At 41.9% G+C, this 18,343-nt stretch overlaps 1 protein-coding gene across 2 annotated transcripts in view; it reads right to left on the bottom strand.

Moving 5' to 3' along the window:
• Positions 1-456: 456 nt before the first annotated feature.
• The window catches only part of LOC106567919 (calmodulin regulator protein PCP4), a 30,066-nt gene continuing 12,179 nt past the window's right edge, over positions 457-18,343 (bottom strand). Inside the window, exons 2-4 of one of the 2 annotated variants that reach the window (XM_014137811.2) lie at positions 4,798-4,846; positions 2,782-2,820; positions 457-1,599 (exon numbers count right to left, since the gene is read on the bottom strand). In XM_014137811.2, coding sequence (XP_013993286.1) covers positions 1,460-1,599; positions 2,782-2,820; positions 4,798-4,846 — 228 coding nt within the window. In that variant the 3' untranslated portion in view covers positions 457-1,459. The remainder of the gene's footprint in view (positions 1,600-2,781; positions 2,821-4,797; positions 4,847-18,343) is intronic. The other variant, XM_014137812.2, reaches the window with a different exon arrangement.

The following is an 18,343-nucleotide window of genomic DNA, read 5'->3' on the forward strand; positions in this document are numbered from 1 at the left end:
CTCTTTCCATAACGTGTTGAGGCCGGAAATGAAGGATAATGAGAGGCTCAATTAAAGATGTTGCAGAACTGCTGTATTTTAAGCACCACTCCTTTCTGCCCAGTTTCCCTGATGTTGCTATGGCAATCAAGCTGTTTTTACCATCCCTGTAACTCCCTGTAGCTTCTGCGGAGAGATCATTTTCTAAACTAAAACTAATAAAGAACTACCTAAGAAGCATTGGGCTCTCGGTCTGATATGTGCTTTTGAACACCGGAGTAAGCTCCACTTATTGCACCAGAAACAAACACTTAGCTTCCAAGGAAATTCATTTAAAGGTTTATGAATGTCTTTTGGACAGTTTCTGTCAAAATGATTTATTAAATAAATAAAGAAAATAGACATCGATGACAGGCACATGGGCTAGTGGGGACCATAAACAAACACAATGTTAACAAAATAACTTCTGACTCAATGTTTACCTCTTTAGGATATTTATTAAGTATTCTTTGAACGTGTCTCTACTGAAGGATGATGGTATTGTACAGTATATTCCACTCATTTGGGTTTGAACAACAAAAGGAAACAATGGGGATTCAATAGAAACACCCATTAAAAAACAATTAATGCCGAAACAAAGTCATACAAACATAAAATAAAAACACTTTCCATTGACGTTGAAGGGAAGAAGGGAAGAAAGGAAATCCACAATTCTCACATAAATAATGGAACAAGCCCTAGATTTAGTTGGCAAGTTGAGACACCGGAGACATTGGAAAGCAAATTGTAGCCATTGATTCAATTCTAAATGCATCAGCCACTGGGCGCTGCGCTAACTGGGATGGATCAAACAAGACAAGCTGGAATGTCTGGAAACACTCCCCACAACAAGAGGGAAACACACCTAATAACGGACCTACTAGGAAAAAAAATCTTTAGATTTATGATGCCACAGCTGAAATCTGACAATCAATCTTCACAATACATTTGGCTACAAGTTCAGCCTGAGGGTGATAAAACCCTGGTTCCAGTTTCTTAATTGCTTTACGAGGAAACCTACTTATCAAGCAGCTTTTTATTGTTCAAATGGGTATATTGCAGCGTACATGACATGAGAGAGACATGAGAGGACTACTAAGGGTTTGGACAGCTACAGCAACTGGAAAATATAGTGTGTATTACAGTATCAATAAAAAACGAAAATAGCAAAATCATAGGAAAGATCAAGATATATCCAGAACTTAACCATCATTTATGGACACAGCAATCAATTAATAAGTTACTCATAATCATTTCAAAGATATCAGTGACCCCTTGATCCTTGAACCCTGACCCCTCCCTCCAGCCTTCCCTCTTCCCCTTAACTCCCCCTCAGTTGAGTCCATAACGGTGTGGTTTGATTGACATGCAAGACCAAACCCCCAACTGGTGCAGTCCCGGCCTATGGGAGACAGAGCTGCCCGGCTCTGTCCTTCCCACTCTAGGACTTTACTTCCTGCTTCTTCTTGCTCTGGAACTTCCGGAACTGTGATTGGATGGCCACAGCAGCCTTCTCCGTCTCCGGAGCCTTCATGTCGATGTCCGCAAAGTCCTCCTCAGGAGCAGCCTTCTTAGAGTCATCTGTAGCGAGGCAATAAAGACGGTGAGAGACTGGAAGAGAGAGTGGGACAGCATAGAAAACTGGGGAGTCGTACTGTATGTGACTCTACCACAGTTGGGGTAACTATTTCATCCCTCCATCATGAATGGAAAAGGTCACCTAAAAATGGGACAGTTTTCAATTCATGAATTGACTGAAAAACCTTCATTAACAGCTATAGAACGTTTCAAAGTTCATAGACATTTGTTTAATTTGAATTCAATTCAATAGATTATGTTTAAAGAAGCAGCCTTTTTCGAGCGTATACAGAGGGCAGGGGGCTTTGCAACTTCAAAGACTTTAAATCAGGGGATAAACTGTGAAATATGAAGCAAGGCCAGCTTTTCTAATCTCCCATACATATACATGCTGTCATGTCCTCTCTTCATCCAGGAGGATTTCATTTTCTAACTCCCCTTTCATTAGTCATACATTGCTCCCTTTAATCTAGAAGACAAAAGACATTCACAGTAATACATCAGAATATATTTCTTTTTTTATTTACTTACAAATGTAAGGTTAAACGTTTCCTAATACATAGATAATCAGAGCCAAAATGCCAGCAAAGACTAAATGAGTTCAGATCAGTGCCCATGCTAGATACTAAAGAGTGAACATTCTGTGAATATTAAGCCTTGGTTGATTGCTTAAATATGAGGAGTGAACATACAGAATTGGATGCGTGAAGTGACTGTGAATGACCAAAAAAGCAATACTGGGTCCAATTTCTGTGATGCAGGTTCAATTCCTAGGTCTCATTCCAACAGCATTGAGATGCGAAAGTGTACGTCAGTCTCCATTCACATGCATCTACTATGTGTATTGAATACTGAAAGATCCGTTCCTTTACAAGATGTCACACATGCCATATCCATTTTACATTGTACATAGTTGTGAATGTACACTCTTAGAAAAAAAGTTGCTATGTAGAACCTAAAAGGGTTCTTTGGCTGTCCCCATTGGAGAACCCTTTGAAGTACCCTTTTGGGGTTCCATGTGGAACCCTTTCCACAGAGGATTTTACATGGAACCTAAAAGTGTTCAACCTGGAACCAAAAAGGGTTATTCTATAGGGACAACCGAAGAACCCTTTCGGAACCCTTTTTTCCAAGAGGGTACTAATATATAAAATGTGCACACATACAGCAAAATGAACAACATACGTTTAGGTTTAGATGGATTTTCTTCACGACCTTGGCATCCTTTGAAGACAAAATGTTTTCAATGGAGAGGAATGTACATTTCATGATTGCAGAGCCCATACAATTACTCTCCAAGCTATCTTTCCTTGTGTAATGGAACAGTGTGGGGACATCCCATTTCACTGTGGGCCTAACCCATCTAAATTGATTGTCAGTGTCTATCGCCAGTGTCGCCAGTGTGGGTGCATTGTTTTTTAATATAGTTTTTGGAGGAAAGGGATGTTTCTCATGTACATATCTTATGTTCTTAGTAAACAGACAGAGTGCCCCCCCCCGATACATATTGCACACTTCACAACAAGGTCACAGTCTTCCTAAACCATGAATTGAGACTTGAGGAGGTGCATGTGTGAATATCTAAATTCTCCCAAATTGATGATGTCTTCATTTCTGGGGGAGATGGTAAAAGGTCATGTTGGAGCTGGTGACTGTCTGATGTATGCTACTCAGGGACGCTGGGACAATGATTGATGAAGGTATAGTCTCAGAACATCTAGGTGAGAGCACTCAGTAGCCTATGGAGGGGTATTAAAATAGCTGGAATCCAAACTACATGAAATCCCCACTACCAAGTATATAGTTCACCAAATTTGTCTATAATAAAGCATAGTCAATATAATACTGAAAATAGTCAGCCTTAAAATAACTATAGGACTGAATGTGAGATTGTGGTAATAGATCATTCACTCATGTTACTAGAGCAGGCATGGGATGCAATTGTCAGTCTTTACATTATTATAGGTCCCTATGGTACATGTATTCTATCAACTTAAACTTAGACAATAAGATATGACCAAACTGGACCAATACAAGTTGCTTAGGTTACTAGCAAAAATAAAAAAGGTGAAAACAATCAAATGGAAATCGGCAAATGTCAAATAAACGTCATTGAATCAAATTCAATTGACAGGAGTATGGTATTTGTGTGGCTTTTACCTATGGATTAAACTGAATGACAATGCAACTCATCATCCAACCAGTTGAGGCTAAAATCCATATGAACACCAGGTCTCACTCTTTATACTGTCATCAGTGGCTCCAGAAGGGTGGAGAGGAGGCTCACGGCCACCCTGTTATGCTGAAGGAAGGATCAACTTAATGTGCAGAATGGCCAAATGAACCCTTTTAAAAGTGATTGGCTATCATTAACCTGCCGGCTTCATTGTGTCTTAGGATGAGATTCCAGGGATGGGGGGAAGGACATAGTATATGTTACATCAATTTATTATATTGTGTATTGTTTAAAAACTTAATAGGATCAATTGTTGGCTCTGTCGATACATATAGACTACAGGAAGGTTCCTAGTGTACAATATGACTATCAAATACCAAAGTCAGGGAAAAATATATTTAAAAAACTGTCTTGTGGAATTGTCAATTATTTGATCCAGAATCTATTTGAAGTAGGACTTTTAATTAAATGTATCCTGCAGTCACATTCACTTTACCTGAATGACTGAATTCTACACTTAATGTCATTTATAGATATCAAAGGATCCTCCAAAGTATTGCAAGCCTAAGTTTGACGTCTCTAACTCGGAGGATTTGAATGTCATTATCATGACAACAATGCCATGCCCCAGTATCGAAAGTAGGTCTTTCTGTGAATTTCAGGCATGAATGTACCCAAGGTAGATTGTCTTTATTTCTATAATGGCATATTTTCTTTCATAAAAAAACCCCACAAAAGAGAGTTAGTCAAGACAAATGATCTGTTGAGTTATGAGACATCTCTGATTCTCTGTTTTTGCTGTTTTTGGACATTCTGCTCTCCATGAGTAGAACTGCAGACTGTGGACTCTCACTCAATGTGTTCTATGACTCTCAAGCAATGTGGTCACATGAACCAACATGGATGGCGTTTTTGGAATTTCACAAGATGATTTTTAAAAGCAGGATATTAGTTAGTTACAGCAGGCCTACGTGATGTATGTTGTGTATTTTGTAATATTTTTCCTGAATAAATCCTGTACACACCTTGTCCAGCAGGTTTGCTGTTTCCACTCATGGCTCTGGATCCTTGTCTCTGCAAAGGAAGAGATAGAGAGGGATCCAATATTCATTACTTTACATATGGGGCAAAACTTAGAGGTAGACCAGTAGCCAGAAGGTCTCGGGCCGTTTATGTACATACATGCGTACATGTGTGAACTTCTGCTGAGACTTCTGCTCCGTGGAGGAAGCCCACACTCCCCATCCTGTACATCACTACCTGAGTTATTAATACAGTGCTTTCAATGAATTTAAATACAGCAGGTGAGCTTTGATGCCAGGTAGGCGGCTGAGGAGGGAAATCACAACAAAAAAATGGCAGTGTCCTCAGTTCTCCTATGGAAGGGGAACTAATTTCAAATCTTTGCCATCTGTCTCACTGTTAGTGTGGACAAAATCCCAAGGATTCACTGAGGTGATGGGATGGCATCCTTGTTAGGTCTCATCTTTCTGTGTTATACTCTGTCACATGGGGTGAGGTTGATACTGGGGTTCACCAGAGGTTACTAACACCCTCCCTTACTCTCTCCATCTAATTTTCTCTCCCCCTCACTCCATCTCTACCTTTCTTTTCCTCTTCCCCACCTTCTTCTTCTTCTCTCTTCCTCTCTCCCTGCACCCTGCAGCTCTTAACAAACAATGCCTGAGCAGATAGGTGCCATGGCTCCGGACCCAGAGAGAGAAAGAAAGAGAGAAAGAGAGCGAGAGAGAGAGAAAGGAGCAGAGGGATGGGAAGCTAATCCAAGTTCAAAGGAATATAACACTCCTCCATATCAGGCCACATTAGAGCCATGAAATGAACTTCTACAGCCCAGACCAGCACTTCAGCGCAGTGCCACACATAAGACACTACACATTGCAGTCTATCCTCTATGTAGGGAAACACTGTCAAGGAGTACCATAGGCAACACTAGGTAGGAACATAGGGATCCACTGAACTGGTATACAAACAAGACAACGGACAAGAGATCCTATAGGACAACACCTCCAAAGACTGCCACGCAGGCAACTACAGTGAAACAACAACACACATACACAGACAAGATCAAAAGTTTACATTATGAGTTGGTATTACCCAACTGGAAAGGAGCGGATACCTTTATTGCTTTTCCACTGGTGCTGCTGTGATAAAGTAGAGAAGCTCAGCACATATAGAGTGGTTACAGAGGTTAATGAAGAAACAGTCATCGCTATTTAATCTGCTCTACTCTTTGTGTTGTTGATCGCTGTCATTGGTGACCCTGTAATTGTTTAATGGTTGTTTTCTCTTTAATGACACGCAACCAACGGCCAAGAGATGTGAAAGGGAACAGCTGTGATGAAAACCATCAACATGAAGGATGGTTTCTCCTAGTCTTCATCAGTTTGAGCTAAATCCCTGATTTAGGGTCGCATCAGCTCTGTGAACGCACCCCCAGTCTCTCTACACACTCCTCCCTCTCTCACTTCTCTTCCTCCTCCTCCCTCTCCCTCTGTGATCCTTCTCTCTGCCTGGATATGGTTAGAGCTTACATAACCAGGCTGGTCATAACGTTCAGGAAGATTACTCTGAACACACTGGCACATTTTCCACATTACTCCACTTTGCTCTTTTTAGTCTTTTATCTCGCCCTTTTTCAGCTCTATCTTTGTTTTACAGCGCCTAATAAAATTTGCCCCCAAAAAAGAATACATTTGCATGAGGCTTTAGAAACCATGAGTGAATTCCAAATGAGACTTTTGTCACGGCCGCCTGATTCTCACGTTCCCTCTCTACTCTCACTTCTGCTTGGCTCCTTGATGCTTATCGTTCCCACACTCGCTCATGCCAGTTTAGCAGCTATTGCCAAAGTCCTGCCAGCAACATCATCAACAAACCATTCAAAACATTATTATGTATTCTATATTATACACAATTATGGGTCACATGCTCAGTGTGGTGTGGCGGCTTTCCACACTGAACATTTCATTAGGCGCAACAAAGTGTGGGCCGTTGTCTGTGCTGAGTGTCAGATGAAGTGATGAAGCTGTATCAGCCTGTTAATTAAAAGGGTTACACATGGACCACAGTCCCTATCTGAGACACTTTACTAGAATACTGTAGAGGATTGAGCGGGCACAACAATAACATCCTCACACGCCCTCTGCCTATCTCTCTCTCTGAAGCATGCAGAGGAGCAACATTTGAGGGTAAAGGATCTTGATAAGCATGACAACGTGGTCCGTTAGGCTCTTTTCTGTTGTTTCTTTGTTGTAACTCTGTGGGTTGGCATCATTAGTCCACCAATAGAGTAGCATGTGGATACCGACTGAACTTGCCGTGTAAGCAGAAAGCATCTTCCATAAAAGAGGAGATAAAGCAGTGGATCATGAATATTTGGTAAATGATGTCGATGCTTCAGGGTTTGGGGAGATGTGAACTGCCTTAATTGTCTTTTTGGGTGAAACTAATGCAAAATAACAGTTTTTGCATTTTATAGCCAAGATAAAAATACCCACACGAAAGAATTTGTGACTGGCAAGAGTCCCACCACAATACATGGAGACATTGACATGATCTGCACAAACAGAGTTAATAGCATTTTGTCTCGTGAAAGAAGGCTTGAATTAATATGTATGTCTGAATGAATGAATGAGGGACACAATGTGCACTGCCAGTTTGGCACTGAGGAGAGACCAGCAGATTTGTCACGCACCTGCAACCCTGTCTCTGGAAGACCTCAGCATCCACACACGCACGCACATACACACTCACACAAATGCTCTCTAACTCTCTCTTCCACTTCCTGAAAATCCCCTATCTTTGCAGTGGATTGTGAGCAGGGACCTTCTTCAAAACTACTGCTTTATTTCTGATTATATACACTACCGTTCAAAAGTTTAGGGTCACTTAGAAATGTCCATGTTTTTTAAAGAAAAACACATTTTTTGTCCATTAAAATAACATCAAATTGATCAGAAAGTGTTTACATTGTTAATGTTGTAAATTACTTTTGTAGCTGGAAACGGTTGATTTTTTTATGGAATATCTACAGTACATAGGCGTACAGAGGACCATTATCAGCAACCATCACTTCTGTGTTCCAATGGTACGTTGAGTTAGCTAATCCAAGATTATCATTTAAAAGGCTAATTGATCATTAGAAAACCCTTTTGCAATTATGTTAGCACAGCTGAAAACTGTTGTATTTCAATTTATGCTCAGCCGTGCCTCGCAAGTGCTACACCAACTGATCTATTTTGTTATCAAAGCTCGAGTTTTGAAATATAATATGGTCTGAGAAGAACAATATTGGCAGGCCAGGCATATGCTGTGATAATGTATTAGGCGTACTGCACAAACCTCATTCCTACAGAACTGTTTTTATTAGGTTAAAACATTTGAAGCCATGTTTAAAAATAAATCTGAGTGGTAGATGCCGGCTTGCTTTTGACCGTGAAAGTGATCTTGACTCTGAAAAGGTTGGTGACCACTGGTGTAGATAAAGGTGAGGAGACAGGTTTCAGAAGGATTTTTAAGCCTTGATACAATTGAGAAATGGATTGTGTATGTGTGCCATTCAGAGGGTGAATGGGCAAGACAAAGGTTTTAAGTGCCTTTGAATGGGTTATGGTAGTAGATGCCAGGTGCACTGGTTTGTGTAAAGAACTGCAACACTGCTGGGTTTTTCACGCTCAACAGTTTCCCGTGTGTATCAAGAATGGTCCACCACCCAAAGGACATTCAGCCATCTTGAGGGGGGGGGGGTTCCTAATGTTTAGTATACTCAGTGTAGAATGCAGTGTATGTTACTGATAAGAGAGAGTCTGCAGATGAGAGGTAGCCACAGATTTAGAGCTAAGTGTGTTTTGTAACCACAGATTTAGAGCTAAGTGTGTTTATAGGAGTGTACCCTTCACTTCATTTCTGATTGTGTAACTAATATCCAAACTAGAGATGGGGGTCATGTGTACTGTCTCCTGGCAGCCTTCAGTCCAGGAAGTCTGCACTACAGTGTGTCCTACTTCAGCTCAGCATAGTTCAGCCTGGTTGGGCCCATGGACAGCGCAGCTTACACAACTGCCATGTAAAACATTACATTAAGTTGGCCACTGAGAGATGCCAAAACAGATGGCTCCCAATGAAGGAATACTTGTTTGGTTCGGCCCGCGAGTGAGCAAGAGAGTGGGTGTGTGTGTGCGCATGTGTGGGTGTGTGAGTTTGTGTGCTCGTAAATCCAACTCATGCCAGACCTAAATAAAACCTGAAACTCAGATGTGTGAGAGTATGGACAAATCTTTATACTTAGTGGCGTGTGAACGTGTGCGCGGGTATGTGTGTGCGCCAGTGTGTGTCTGTTGCACGCTGACATGCCTCGGTTCCATCACACCTCGTCCCAATACATCTGAGCCTCTCCTCCACTCCTTTCCTCCCCTCCCTCTCCCATCTGCTCTCCTCTTCTTCACTCTCCTCCTCTCCTCTACTGGGCTTCATTTCATTAACCCACAGACCTATCATGAAGGATGACCTTGTCTCCACCTCATCTCATCTTTACTGATAGAGATGTTCCTGACACAAGAGAGCCTAGGACACACAAAGAGTAATGAATGAATGGTGCTGTGGTGAAAAACGTAGGAACACAGCAATGAGAGACAGATTAACAAAGCTTTTACACAACCTAACTTTTGCACACTCAAATTCCATTCCAAAACGCTATATATAATTTTTCAGAAATGTTGGTAAATTAGCTTTTATTGTTTAAAGAAATTATGAAAAAGATTGGTGCTTTTTCTAATCATGGCCTGGGGTTGTTCAACGACAGACATGTACTTATTTAATAACTTGATTTCATTTTAGAGAGACAGTTAATCATGTTTTCTTTGCACACACAGAAAAAATGATGTTTTATTGTCACATACACTGGATAGGTGCAGTGAAATGTGTTATTTTACAGGGTCAGCCATAGTAGTACAGCACCTCTGGAGGGAATTAGGGTTAAGTGCCTTGCTCAAAAGCACATAAACAGATTTTATTCCACCTTGGGTATTCAAACCAGCAACCTTTCGGTTACTGGACCAACACTCTAACCGTTAGGCTACCTGCCACCCCCTGCTATAGCGCTTAGCAAAAAAACAAAAACATTTTCATACACATCTAAAAGCTACAAATTCAAAATATGACAACAGTAATATTTTACACACACACATGAAGGAACCCACATTTATTTGAAGAGTTTATTTCCAAAACGCTATAATCACCAATTTCACACACACACACACACACCAACAAAAGAAACGTCCCTTTTAAAGGACCCTGTCTTTCAAAGATAACCCAAATAACTTCACAGATCTTCATTGTAAAGGGTTTAAACACTGTTTCCCATGCTTGAACCAATGAACCATAAACAATTAATGATCATGCACCTGTGGAACGGTCGTTAAGACACTAACAGCTTACAGACGGTAGGCAATTAAGGTTACAGTTATGAAAACATAGAACACTAAAGAGGCCTTTCTACTGACTCTGAAAAACATCAAAAGAAAGATGCCCAGGGTCCCTGCTCATCTGCGTGAATGTGCCTTAGGCATGCTGCAAGGAGGCATGAGGACTGCAGATGTGGCCAGGGCAATAAATTGCAATGTCCGTACTGTGAGACACCTGAGACAGCGCTACAGGGAGACAGGACGGACAGCTGATCGTCCTCGCAGTGGCAGACCACGTGTAACAACACCTGCACAGGATCGGTACATCCGAACATCACACCTGAGGGACAGGTACAGGATGGCAACAACAGCTGACCAAGTTACACCAGGAATGCACAATCCCTCCATCAGTGCTCAGACTGTCTGCAATAGGCTGAGAGAGGCTGGACTGAGGGCTTGTAGGCCTGTTGTAAAGCAGGTCTTCACCAGACATCACCAGCAACGATGTCGCCTATGGGCAGAAACCCACCGCTGCTGGACCAGACAGGACTGGCAAAAAGTGCCCTTCTCTGACGAGTCGCAGTTTTGTCTCAACATGGGTGATGGTTGGATTCGCATTTATCGTCGAAGGAATGAGCGTTACAATGAGGCCTGTACTCTGGAGCAGGATCGATTTGGAGGTGGAGGGTCCGTCATGGTCTAGGGCGGTGTGTCACAGCATCATCGGACTGAGCTTGTAGTCATTGCAGGCAATCTCAACGCTGTGCGTTACAAGGAAGACATCCTCCCCCCTCATGTGGTACCCATCCTGCAGGCTCATTCTGACATGACCCTCCAGCATGACAATGCCACCAGCCATACTGTTTGTTCTGTGCGTGATTTCCTGCAAGACGCGAATGTCAGTGTTCTGCCATGGCCAGCGAAGAGCCCGGATCTCAATCCCATTGAGCACGTCTGGGACCTGTTGGATCGGAGGGTGAGGGCTAGGGCCATTCCCCCAGAAATATCCGGGAACTTGCAGTTGCCTTGGTGGAAGAGTGGGGTAACATCTCACAGCAAGAACTGGCAAATCTGCAGCTGGTGGCCACACCAGATACTGACTGTTACTTTTGATTTTGACCCCCCCTTTGTTCAGGAACACATTATTCCATTTCTGTTAGTCTCATGTCTGTGGAACTTGTTCAGTTTATGTCTCAGTTGTTGAATCTTGTTATGTTCATACAACTATTTACACATGTTAAGTTTGCTGAAAATAAACGCAGTTGACAGTGAGAGGACGTTTCTTTTTTGCTGGGTTTATATACACACTTTTAGAACCACATATACAGTACCAAGCTCATGCTTATGCAACAGGCACCACTTTTTAGAGGCTAAACGTTCACAAAAACCTCATATGTAGATACAGTAAAACATGTAAATCTCTACCTATTTATCTTTCTTTTAACATTTATTTTAAGAGCTTATATCCAAAACGCTATATCTACCAATTTTTCACACATATATCTGGGTCTGGGTCAGAGATTAAGAGATTGCATCGGCCCCTGACCTCAGTGGCTGGGTCTGTCTGTGGTGAACGCCTGTGGTTGCTGGTCACTCTCCCCGACCATGTAGTGCCGACAGTCATTCAGGAGCATCATGGTGATACATTGAGACATCTGTCACAACATTATGTCAGACTCACACTGAACACGCCAACTTGCCATTCATCATTAAACACTGCACGCAGGCAAAGGCATAAAATACACAAACATAAACACAAGCAAAAACGAAAACAGATTCTCATGTTGGGCCACCAAGCAGCACAGCCATTTCCAGAGATGCCACTGATTAGGAGTAGGAGATTTGAGAAAGAGGAACAACAACAGCAGTCATGGTGCACTCAGTCTATTACATAGTGTTTCACTGAGACGCAGGCCATAATATGGCCAGTTAAACTGAGTGGGCATAGTTACTGCAGGAACTGCAGAGATAACGAGTCCATGGTGTTCATTCAGTTCAGTTCAGTCAGTTCCCATTTGAGACAGGCATCATGGGCACAGCTTGGACTGAGGCACTGAGGAGCTGCTTGTCACGTCATGCTCCCAGTCCCATATGTCAAAGCCGGAGAGGAAGCTTAACTAATGGGATGAAGGTGATGATGGTGATAATAATGATTATGTTTCCAGCACATAAGGCTGGTTTTTCCTAACATGGTTGAGTCATAAGGTATAGTGAGCACACAGCTCGGAGCTTTGGGAGGTGTTGGTAGATAACACAGAGCTGTGATTCCTTCTTACGCTCTCTCTCACACACACACACACACACACACACACACACACACACACACACACACACACAAAAGACGTAAGCAAGCATAAGACCCTGCCATCCTCTGTCCCTTCCACAGGAGGTAAATTGCTGACGGGTGAGTCGGTGAATCCCCAGGGCATGCCCAGCCCAGCCTGGTCCTATACTCGCATGCAGAGCTTGGCACGCACCACAGCGCAGTGCGTTTAACCTGGTGCCACCCAGAGGTCTGCACTCAGCACTCCACAGCCCTTCAGCTTGACTCTTCAACCTGTCTGTCTACCTGGCAAAGCCACCCAAAGTCACGACAAACCGCTTCCTCTCACTGTACACCTTAACCCCTTACTAGGGGTAGATGGGAGCTGGGTTACTGTATATGAGCCAAACCGCATTGCCTCAAGCTCACATTGATGGTCTGGATATATGGTATAGAGCTGCCTTTATTGCATAGCTAGTACGTAACCTTAACAACGATGTGTTGTTGTGAAATGAAATATCATCAGTAGGCAGATAGAGACATTCCCTTCCTGCTGTTAGTTAATATATTCAAGTGAAATTTCTGCTGTAGTTTAAACCTAGATCGGAGCATCACTTCCTCTTTGATGTTAAGCATGTATGTTTAACCATTGATATAATTTATTTAATAAAGCACGCCCTCACATCTCACAATGATGTGATGAAAGGGTGGTGTGGCAGTTTGGGGGTTGAATTAGTCAAATAAATAAATGTCTCCTCGCTGACGTTTCTGGGGCTATTTTGGGTGTTTCTGGCAGCTTGGTCTCTCCAGAGGTTCTCCACACTGCAGTCAGTGTCTATTAACTATTCAACAAGGAGGAGGAGACGCTAGGCAAACTAGGCCACAGATGACAATGTCGACGATGCAGCCCCAACCAACAGTCCTCAGCAGCCCTATCATTGTGGAGTGTGCAGGGGATGGGACTCGGGAGCCGGAGTGACAGTGTGGAAGACTGGCTACCACGGCTCAGAGGGATAGGAGGGAGGTGGGAGCTGAAGGGAAGCAGGGTTCAGGTAGGATGGATCCGGCTACTGAGACAGGGTGATTCAGACTCAGACACTGGACTATGACAGCTATGGTTCATAGCCACCAGAACTGTTACCAAAAATGTGCACTCAAGCTTAGTGGATTTTCTGCTGCAAAGCCCCCATTGTGATTTGGTACTATACATGGACGTTGAAATTGTATCCACCTAAGCATTGGGCGCTCTCCTAAGCTTATCTATGTACAGGCCCTACTGTGATTTGTATTGTTGTCTGGTAAATGAAATGAACACTGAAATTGGACAAGACAAGCAATAAGCCAGCTGATTGGAGTGAATGTGAACTATTCAAATTAACCATTTTCACCACTGACCAATGGAACCCTCACTGTATTAACCTAAGAATAACCGCTTCTTCACACATTACCAGGTGTCGAAACTCATTAGCATACCGGTACGCCAATGTTCCCTAATCAAAAAGACCTGACACAAGAAGAGAGTCTCCTTTAAATGAATGCTTTCAAGGCAGAGCTTTAAGCGGAGATGGTCTTTGTCATTATTCCAGGCTCTATGGGAGGAAAGGGATCTCCTCAGCTCAGCTGCCAACACATTAGATAACTCTGGCTTAACCATAATTCTGTCTTGTAGCCCGATATCCAGCTTAAAAGCTCCGGACTTGGCAACGTTGGACGGAAATGGGCAAAAATTCAATGCATGCACATACAGAAATTATTACTTAGCCTAATAATCGCTGGAATCCTGTCAAGTGTCCATCTACCTTGAAGGGTAGTGCTAGAATGCCTACTCGTTAAGCAGACGCACAGTTTAGAGGACAGAGGATGTCCATGTTGGAATGGGATGGCATAATGGTAAAGGTCTTCCTCTCATGCGTTAATGCTCTGGTGTTGGAGGGCACAGTTAACGCGTTCAACTTCATATTTAAGTCATTCAGCACACATTCTTATGTAGAACAACTTACAGAAGGGAGTGCATACATTTTCACACTGTTCATCCTTGGGAACCAAACTGGCGTTGCAAGTGCCATGCTCTACCAAGTGAGCCACAGGCTTGACTCATCCATCTATCCAGAATCTGAAGCCCCTGAGAGAAGGAAAGTTAGGGGACGACCTTGGTGATAGGAGTGACCGTGGGAAAGACTATTTTGAGATGGCCTCCTCTTCGTGACAGTGTTAAGTGACAGTTGTTGAACTTTAGTTCATTCTCTCTGGCATTGCATTTAGCTGTTTGTTAATATCAGCATAGAAGTCAATTGAGTAGATTCTGCCTCTGCTCTTCACTTTAGACCTGGGAATGTTGCCTATGTTCATTCAGTCTGCACACCGACTGATGTAACAAAGGAGAGTGAAATTTTGCAATGACAATAACAAGGCTTCAGACTAGGTATGAGCATCATAATTCCAGATACTGTCTGAGTATAATGTAAGTTCTTTATGTTTGTCTTTCCGTCCATACTTTCTGGAAAGTTCAGATTCTGTATTACTTTCTTTGTATAAAAGGTAATTATCATTCCATGCGTTGCCATGGTAAACATTGCAAGACGGAAAATCTTTATGTAGAGACAGACAATCCAGCAAGACATGAATCTCTAATTATAGAAGAGGGACCTAGTGACATGTGAGTGCTGTGCTTCTAGTGGGCCACTCATTCCAAGTCAGGTACTTCCATTGACATCCAATCTGCCCTGGCTGCCACTCCATGATGTGTTAACAGAGCCTTCCTACCCTCACTGACCTCTATGTGTTGTACTAACTACAGTACTCATTATCAGACAGACAGGAAGTAGCAGTTTTTCTCCCTGCTGGAATAACCGGAGCAAAACTAATGATACAACAGCATGGTTTCCTCATAAAACATTAACACGCATTAGACAGACTCCAGGGCTCTCTCTCTCAACACACATCCAACAAAGTGCACGACATCTTTCAGCAGCACATCTGTATATACAAGCGTCTCAGAGTAGGAGCGCTGATTTACAGTTGTATCAGTTTTGCCTTTTAGATTCTAATGAATGGACCTGATCCTGGATCAGCACTCCTACTCTAAGATGTTTAATGAATACAGGCCCAGAAGACATGACGGCTGCTGTCTACACTCTATTTCTATTCGGATGAGTAATCATAATGAGAAGTTGATCCATACAGTCAATCCTGTCCCTCAGTCCTAGCTCGAGGACATGGCTATATGTAGCTGGTTATTATACAGTAAGTGTAATCCTTTGGCATCACGTGGAATGTGTTACGAAAGCATCATAAAAACAATGGGGTATTAGATGGTTAGGCGTTGTTATACATGCATCGTATTTATGTTACTTTATTGAGATTAATGCTGAATGAGACGAAAACAAATGTCCTGAGTAGAGGTCGACTGATCATGATTTTTCAACGCCGATACCGATTATTGGAGGACCAAAAAAAGCCGCTGCCGATTAATCAGCCGATTTTTATTTATTTTTATAATGGCAATTACAACAATACTGAATGAACACTTATTTTAACTTAATATAATACATCAATAAAATCAATTTAGCCTCAAATAAATAATGAATTTTGGTTTAAATTTGGTTTATATAATGCAAAAACAGAGTGTTGGAGAAGAAAGTAAAAGTGCAATATGTGCCATGTAAGAAAGCTAACGTTTAAGTGCCTTGCTCAGAACATGAGAACATATGCAGAGCAAGGGGAACAACTACTCCTAGTCTCAGAGCGAGTTTACATTTGAAACGCTATTAGCGCAAACCCCGTTAACTAGCTAGCCATTTCACATCGGTTACACCAGCCTAATCTTGGGAGTTGATAGGCTTGAAGTCATAAACAGCGCAATGCTTGAAGCATTGCGAAGAGCTGCTGGCAAAACGCACTAAAGTGCTGTTTGAATGAATGCTTACGAGCCTGCTGGTGCCTACCACCACTCAGTCAGACTGCTCTATCAAATCATAGACTTAATTATAACATAATAACACACAGAAATACGAGCCTTTGGTCATTAATATGGTCGAATCCGGAAACTATCATCTCGAAAACAAAACGTTTTTTCTTTCAGTGAAATACAGAACCGTTCCGTATTTTATCTAACGGGTGGCATCCCTAAGTCTAAATATTCCTGTTACATTGCACAACCTTCAATGTTATGTCATAATTACGTAAAATTCTGGCAAATTAGTTCGCAATGAGCCAGGCGGCCCAAACTGTTGCATATGCCCTGACTCTGCGTGCAATGAACGCAAGAGAAGTGACACAATTTCACCTGGTTAATATTGCCTAATAACCTGGATTTCTTTTAGCTAAATATGCAGGTTTAAAAATATATACTTCTGTGTATTGTTATGGTTAGGTACAGTCGTGCAACGATTTAGCTTTTTTCGCAAATGCGCTTTTGTTAACCTCTCTTGGGTAGGGGGCAGTATTTTCACGGCCGGATGAAAAACGTACCCAATTTAAACGGCTTACTACTCGGGCCCAAGAACTAGAATATGCATATTATTAGTAGATTTGGATAGAAAACACTCAGAAGTTTCTAAAACTGTTTGAATGATGTCTGTGAGTATAACAGAACTCATATGGCAGGCACAAACCTGAGAAAAATCCAACCAAGAACTGGGAAATCTGGTTCTTGTAGTCTTTTCAAGTCATTACCTATCTAACACACAGTGACTTAGGGTTAATTTTGCACTTCCTAAGGCTTCCACTAGATGTCAACAGTCTTTAGAAAGTTGTTTGAGGCGTCTATGGTGAACAGAGAGCGAACAAAGGAAGTTGGAAGTTACTGACTCAGGAAAGCACATGAGTTCATTGGCGCGCTTTCACGTGAGGGGTAGCTGTGTTCCAAAACGTTTTTCAAGACATTGGAATCGTCCGGTTGGAATATTATTGAAGTTCTAAGTTAAAAAGGCCCTAAAGATTGATGCTATACAACGTTTGACATGTTTGAACGAAAGTAAATAGAACTTTTTTTTACTTTTCGTTGTGACATTTTGGCCGCGCTTCCTACACTTGGAGTAGCTTACTGAACCCGCAAACAACAAGGAGGTATTTGGACATAAATGATGGACTTTATCGAACAAAACAAAATGTATTGTGGACCTGGGATTCCTGGAAGTGCCTTCTGATGAAGATCATCAAAGGTAAGTGAATATTTCGAATGCCATTTATGATTTTAGATGACTCCAAAATGGCGTGTATCTGTAATGCTTGATGTCTTTTTCTGAGCGCAGTACTCAGATTATTGCAAAGTGTGCTTTCCCCGTGAAGCTTTTTTGAAATCTGTCACAGCGGTTGCACAAAGGAGATGTTCATCTATAATTCTTTGAATAACAGTTTAATATTTTATCAACGTTTATGATGAGTATTTTTGTAAATTGTAGTGCTGATTCACCGGCAGTATTGGAGGCAAAATATTTTATGAACATCACGCGCCAATGTAAAATGCTGTTTTTGGATATAAATATCAACTTGATCGAACAAAAAATGCATGTATTGTGTAACATGATGTCCTAGGAGTGTCATCTGATGAAGATCGTCAAAGGTTAGTGCATAATTGTAGCTGGTTTTCTGGTTTTTGTGATGCCTGTTCTTGCTAGGAAAATGGCTGTGTGGTTTATCTTGTGTTGGAACTGTCCTAACATAATCTAACTTTATGCTTTCACCGTAAAGCCTTTTTGAAATCGGACAATGTGGTTACATTAAGGAGACGTGTATGTTTAAAACGCTAGCGTCCCACCTCCCCAAGAGAGGTTAAATCATCCCCCGGTTGGCGAAGTTGGCTGTCTTTGTTAGGAAGAAATAGTCTTCAAACTGCATATACCCTGACTCTGTTGCAAAAGGTGACACATTTTCCCTAGTTAAAAG

The sequence above is a fragment of the Salmo salar genome, chromosome ssa13 (assembly GCF_905237065.1).
Source record: "Salmo salar chromosome ssa13, Ssal_v3.1, whole genome shotgun sequence".
Classification (NCBI taxonomy): Eukaryota; Metazoa; Chordata; class Actinopteri; order Salmoniformes; family Salmonidae; genus Salmo; species Salmo salar.